General features: G+C 38.6%; 1 protein-coding gene across 2 annotated transcripts; it reads right to left on the bottom strand.

Moving 5' to 3' along the window:
- Positions 1–3,016: 3,016 nt before the first annotated feature.
- LOC125235226 lies at positions 3,017–6,983 on the bottom strand. 2 transcript variants are annotated; one of them, XM_048141712.1, is made up of 3 exons: positions 6,870–6,983; positions 4,625–4,744; positions 3,017–4,194 (listed from the first exon to the last, which is right to left on the bottom strand). In XM_048141712.1, exons 2-3 carry the CDS (start codon positions 4,661–4,663, stop codon positions 3,784–3,786), a joined length of 450 nt encoding a protein of 149 aa, XP_047997669.1. In that variant the 5' UTR covers positions 4,664–4,744; positions 6,870–6,983; the 3' UTR covers positions 3,017–3,783. The 2 variants fall into 2 exon arrangements, with proteins under 2 accessions (XP_047997669.1, XP_047997668.1); XM_048141711.1 differs by lacking the exon at positions 6,870–6,983 and having other exon boundaries at positions 4,625–4,929.
- Positions 6,984–7,092: the final 109 nt, after the last annotated feature.

Raw genomic sequence — 7,092 nt, 5'->3', positions numbered from 1 at the left:
AAACAGTAGTCAGAGGGTATAAGGTATAAAATTATCACCAGTCTACAACATTTTATCGCTATAATAATATATAAGGCATTAACATAACTATGATGTGCACACGCCATTTCCATAGTTAAATTCAGTACAAAATTAGGTTAAGTGTAGTCTCACTGCCATCTTTTTCAATAAATACACTGCTACTTCGTAAGTGTTTTATCTAAAGGATGGTACTATATTAAACAAAAGGCTTAGCGGTTGTAACAAGACCTGTTTGTGTTTTGGATCGTACCACACTATTTGGAGTATTTTTGAAAGCGAGGTTGTTGTTCGAGTTGGTTCTGTGCATGTTTTGCTTGGCGGCGCTGAGCGGTGCGCGAGGGGTGGCGAATCCATCATTATTCAGTTTTAAAGCCGATCTAGTGAGTCTGGTGGGCGTGTACATGAGATTAGTCTTAGGTGTTAGATGTACGGCGTGCTGTCTATTTTCCTTGCCGGTTTTCGGGGTCATGGCCGCCGATTTGGTTGGGCTTTTTTTTTGATAGGGGAGTTGTGCTCCTCGATGGCGTCGCACACGACCATGGGGATGCTGTCCGGGGGCTTCGGGACCATGGAGCTACGGCTTATTTTCTTCTCGTCGATGCCTTCCTAAAAAAAGAAATAAAATTTAAAATATTCCGGTTCAATAGATTATAATATACGCCACACTAATGATATGATTTCATAGAAACCGGTGTTCATGAAAGTTGGACCGAATGGAACGAAGGAATTAATGGAAATACATAATAAACCTAATTTTGTTATTTATTTTATACGTCAGATTCACTCATTCCATTAGTGCCAGATTTCTTGAAGTGACCTATAATAAAGGTCATTTCCATGATTATTTACATATTGGCTGGTAGAACGAAGATTATATTTCATATGATAATTAAAATAATATCCCATGAAGCCTGCCCGCAAAATTTAGAGCTCCCGAATTGAACACCTTCGAATGAGAAGTAACCACTTAAGAAATTGACCCATTAGCAAAATGAATGTTTGGCCATTTTGTCACGATTCTTATTTGATATGTTACCTTGAAATCAGTGTATGTAGTGAGCTGTGTGGTCTCCATGAGCGGGTTCTTGGTGGCCTCTGAAGACGCCGCGGTGCGGCCGGTGGAGCGGCGGCCGGCGCTGCGCCGCTTGCCGACGGACTGGGCAGACAACCCCGTTAGATATTATACTTCACAACCCGACACCGGGGGGGATGAGTTCAGGAGGTGCGAAAGACCATGCGTGATGCGAAATAGTGATAGAAATGGGTTATCTGGGAGCCCGTACCTAATTGTATAGAGACCGTACACGTTGTGGCCTGAATCGAGATCAACTTATCACACCATAGCAAGTGCTGCCCTTTACTATACATATATGCTTTCTTGTGTGTTAGGATAGAAATGTACAGGTTCTGACGTCTTCAAAGAAAAATGCATCATCTAAAATCGAAAAGTTAGACATGTCTTTAGTAAGTAAGCTATTGTTATGATACCTTTCAAAATAAAAACGGGGGCATTAATAGTAACTACATACTACTGACTAAGGACTGTTCAATTTACTAAGCGGACACACTAAAACATCTTTAAAATTTGTAATTTAAAAACAATTGATAAACAGTTGACGGTGACGACATTAGAAAAGCTATGAACGTCGATCGCTACATAGTTATATTTCCATAGTTAATTATATTTCACGATGCAGCGTATTACTTTAAACGATCGCAAAGCAATCTTGCACAAATGGAATACTGGAAAGTGTTCTCTGCAAAAAACCGCAAATATGTACAATTTTTCAAAATCAGCGGTGTTCCAAATCGTTACAAAATTTGAAGAGCATCATAAGCTTGAGGATTTACCGAAATCTAGGCATAGAAGCGGTCCGGCAAATCCTCAAGTCGAGGATAAAGTTAGACAGTTGTTAAAATCGTAAAATTATCTATCGGTTCACCAAATTCTAAAAAAAGTAGCCATTCGCGTAGGTACTGTTCAAAATATAAAAAAATAATAATATAAAGACTTATACGAAGCAGAAAATGCAGAAGAGAAGTGCAGGTAACAAAATTCGATCCAGAAAATGGTGCGGAAAATTTTATAAAATGTTGCTAAAGAATAAATCTCGTTGCATTTTAATGAACGACAAAACGTACGTCAAATTTGACTGTAGTACATTACCGGGACCCCAGTCCCACAATGACGTCGTAGGAGAGTATGTGCTAGATGAGGAGAAAGCCATAAAAATGGATAAATTCGGGAAAATAGTACTTGTTTAGCAGGCAATCTGTTCCTGTTGCTTTAAGAGTGTATCTTATTTTGCTACTGGTACTATTGGTGGCGAAATTAACAGAAAAGAATGCATTCAAATACGTTTTTTTGTCATCTATCCGATACATTATATCTCTCCTTTGTTTGGGCCTGATTTAGCAAGTGCTCACTATGCTGGTCAAGTGGTCAGACAGTTGAGCTACTAAAACCAAACAACATGGAATTTGTTCAAAAAGAAGCCTATCACCAAATTGTCCAGATCTCTGACCTATCGAGCGGTACTGGACCATTGTTGAGACATACTTACGAAAGAATGTCTGAGAAGATATATTTTAATTCAAACGAATGTGGTCTGCAACTTGCCGAAAAGTAGCAAGAAGTGATGTGCAGGCACTCATGCGTCGTATCCGTATAAAAGTCCGAAATTTTTAGTACTAGTTCACCTTTTCCTATCTTACTTATTACAATTAGAACAGCCAACAATTAAATTTTGGTATGATACTTACATGAGTGCACCTATGTCCACATCTCCAAATATAGCTTTAGTATGCTCTTTATCCATGAACAGATTGATCTCATGTTTATCCAAATCTATGGCTCTTCTAAACTTTTTACCACCACTTTGATCAGAAGTCGATACTTTGTTAGGTTCAACGTGGAAATCGAAGAAAATCGACATTATCACTACTGCCTTTGACAACTGAACTAGCAGGCTATGGACATCAAATGAAACACTTGTTTGTTTAAACTAACACAATATATTACAAATTTAAAGCTACTTAAGGCCCGGATAGTCTGCCGGTAATTTTCGACACAGCTAAGCATGGCTTTCGGCAGATATATTGCATCGGCCTTAACAACAACCTTTAATAATGTCCTATACACATTGAATACTGAATAATATTAAGTACGCTACAACCATAACGTATAAGAAGCAACACCCTTAACTAAAAGCTGCTCTTACTGTAACGAGACTTCAAACTAACGACAAATTCCAGTTGATCGTTACTGATCATAATGGCATAAACATATTGAAATAATTGAACATGATATCCAATAATAATTATATAATCCGAAATACAAAGTCAAAAGTAAAATGACACAAAATTAAACATTATAACTAACTTAATTGGACTCATAAACAAATTAAACTCCTCATAATTAAACGCGCAAAATTACATTAATATTAAATTGTATTTAAAAACGTGAACGCGGTTTCACGGGAGTTTTATAGTTAAAATTAAATTATATTATTTTAAAATTAATAAGAGATTCAAATATTTACATCAAACAGTAGTCAGAGGGTATAAGGTATAAAATTATCACCAGTCTACAACATTTTATCGCTATAATAATATATAAGGCATTAACATAACTATGATGTGCACACGCCATTTCCATAGTTAAATTCAGTACAAAATTAGGTTAAGTGTAGTCTCACTGCCATCTTTTTCAATAAATACACTGCTACTTCGTAAGTGTTTTATCTAAAGGATGGTACTATATTAAACAAAAGGCTTAGCGGTTGTAACAAGACCTGTTTGTGTTTTGGATCGTACCACACTATTTGGAGTATTTTTGAAAGCGAGGTTGTTGTTCGAGTTGGTTCTGTGCATGTTTTGCTTGGCGGCGCTGAGCGGTGCGCGAGGGGTGGCGAATCCATCATTATTCAGTTTTAAAGCCGATCTAGTGAGTCTGGTGGGCGTGTACATGAGATTAGTCTTAGGTGTTAGATGTACGGCGTGCTGTCTATTTTCCTTGCCGGTTTTCGGGGTCATGGCCGCCGATTTGGTTGGGCTTTTTTTTTGATAGGGGGAGTTGTGCTCCTCGATGGCGTCGCACACGACCATGGGGATGCTGTCCGGGGGCTTCGGGACCATGGAGCTACGGCTTATTTTCTTCTCGTCGATGCCTTCCTAAAAAAAGAAATAAAATTTAAAATATTCCGGTTCAATAGATTATAATATACGCCACACTAATGATATGATTTCATAGAAACCGGTGTTCATGAAAGTTGGACCGAATGGAACGAAGGAATTAATGGAAATACATAATAAACCTAATTTTGTTATTTATTTTATACGTCAGATTCACTCATTCCATTAGTGCCAGATTTCTTGAAGTGACCTATAATAAAGGTCATTTCCATGATTATTTACATATTGGCTGGTAGAACGAAGATTATATTTCATATGATAATTAAAATAATATCCCATGAAGCCTGCCCGCAAAATTTAGAGCTCCCGAATTGAACACCTTTGAATGAGAAGTAACCACTTAAGAAATTGACCCATTAGCAAAATGAATGTTTGGCCATTTTGTCACGATTCTTATTTGATATGTTACCTTGAAATCAGTGTATGTAGTGAGCTGTGTGGTCTCCATGAGCGGGTTCTTGGTGGCCTCTGAAGACGCCGCGGTGCGGCCGGTGGAGCGGCGGCCGGCGCTGCGCCGCTTGCCGACGGACTGGGCAGACAACCCCGTTAGATATTATACTTCACAACCCGACACCGGGGGGGATGAGTTCAGGAGGTGCGAAAGACCATGCGTGATGCGAAATAGTGATAGAAATGGGTTATCTGGGAGCCCGTACCTAATTGTATAGAGACCGTACACGTTGTGGCCTGAATCGAGATCAACTTATCACACCATAGCAAGTGCTGCCCTTTACTATACATATTTGCTTTCTTGTGTGTTAGGATAGAAATGTACAGGTTCTGACGTCTTCAAAGAAAAATGCATCATCTAAAATCGAAAAGTTAGACATGTCTTTAGTAAGTAAGCTATTGTTATGATACCTTTCAAAATAAAAACGGGGGCATTAATAGTAACTACATACTACTGACTAAGGACTGTTCAATTTACTAAGCGGACACACTAAAACATCTTTAAAATTTGTAATTTAAAAACAATTGATAAACAGTTGACGGTGACGACATTAGAAAAGCTATGAACGTCGATCGCTACATAGTTATATTTCCATAGTTAATTATATTTCACGATGCAGCGTATTACTTTAAACGATCGCAAAGCAATCTTGCACAAATGGAGTACTGGAAAGTGTTCTCTGCAAAAAACCGCAAATATGTACAATTTTTCAAAATCAGCGGTGTTCCAAATCGTTACAAAATTTGAAGAGCATCATAAGCTTGAGGATTTACCGAAATCTAGGCATAGAAGCGGTCCGGCAAATCCTCAAGTCGAGGATAAAGTTAGACAGTTGTTAAAATCGTAAAATTATCTATCGGTTCACCAAATTCTAAAAAAAGTAGCCATTCGCGTAGGTACTGTTCAAAATATAAAAAAATAATAATATAAAGACTTATACGAAGCAGAAAATGCAGAAGAGAAGTGCAGGTAACAAAATTCGATCCAGAAAATGGTGCGGAAAATTTTATAAAATGTTGCTAAAGAATAAATCTCGTTGCATTTTAATGAACGACAAAACGTACGTCAAATTTGACTGTAGTACATTACCGGGACCCCAGTCCCACAATGACGTCGTAGGAGAGTATGTGCTAGATGAGGAGAAAGCCATAAAAATGGATAAATTCGGGAAAATAGTACTTGTTTAGCAGGCAATCTGTTCCTGTTGCTTTAAGAGTGTATCTTATTTTGCTACTGGTACTATTGGTGGCGAAATTAACAGAAAAGAATGCATTCAAATACGTTTTTTTGTCATCTATCCGATACATTCACAGAGAACCTCCTATAGAGTGGCAGTCTTGTATATTTGGTTCGCGATACGAGTCACCAGTGTTTGGGGTGCGAGGAGCGGGCGGGGAATGTGTTAAGCGCGCTGTGATTGGCCGTTTCAAGGACGGCGGGCAGTCGCGCCAGATGAAAAGGGACAGAAGTATGACTGTCCCTCTACTGACGCGTAAGTGGCCAATGTAAGTTGACCTATGCCGGCTCTGAATAAATTATAAATATGACTTATTTGTGGAATGTAATGCCGTCTGTTTTTAAATTTGAGCTTCTTGTTACCTTTCCACACCATTTCACACTACAGGTGGACATCTTTAAGGCATCAAAATACCCTTTTCCAATTTTTTTGTGCGAAAAACACGCGCTGCTTTCGGGTCTGTTACTTGGTCGAACACTGATCGGGCACGGCGAGCGCCCGCGCTTATATCATGGCAAATACTAGGAAGGCTGGCCACCGCGAGTCGTCTTGTAATAGATGTCTATAGGGGTTGGTCTGTGGATACATTATATCTCTCCTTTGTTTGGGCCTGATTTAGCAAGTGCTCACTATGCTGGTCAAGTGGTCAGACAGTTGAGCTACTAAAACCAAACAACATGGAATTTGTTCAAAAAGAAGCCTATCACCAAATTGTCCAGATCTCTGACCTATCGAGCGGTACTGGACCATTGTTGAGACATACTTACGAAAGAATGTCTGAGAAGATATATTTTAATTCAAACGAATGTGGTCTGCAACTTGCCGAAAAGTAGCAAGAAGTGATGTGCAGGCACTCATGCGTCGTATCCGTATAAAAGTCCGAAATGTTTAGTACTAGTTCACCTTTTCCTATCTTACTTATTACAATTAGAACAGCCAACAATTAAATTTTGGTATGATACTTACATGAGTGCACCTATGTCCACATCTCCAAATATAGCTTTAGTATGCTCTTTATCCATGAACAGATTGATCTCATGTTTATCCAAATCTATGGCTCTTCTAAACTTTTTACCACCAGGTTCAACGTGGAAATCGAAGAAAATCGACATTATCACTACTGCCTTTGACAACTGAACTAGCAGGCTATGGACATCAAATGAAACACTTGTTTGTTTAAACTAACACA

The sequence above is a fragment of the Leguminivora glycinivorella genome, chromosome 17 (genome assembly GCF_023078275.1).
Source record: "Leguminivora glycinivorella isolate SPB_JAAS2020 chromosome 17, LegGlyc_1.1, whole genome shotgun sequence".
NCBI lineage: Eukaryota > Metazoa > Arthropoda > Insecta > Lepidoptera > Tortricidae > Leguminivora > Leguminivora glycinivorella.
This window is presented reverse-complemented; position numbering and strand designations above follow the sequence as displayed.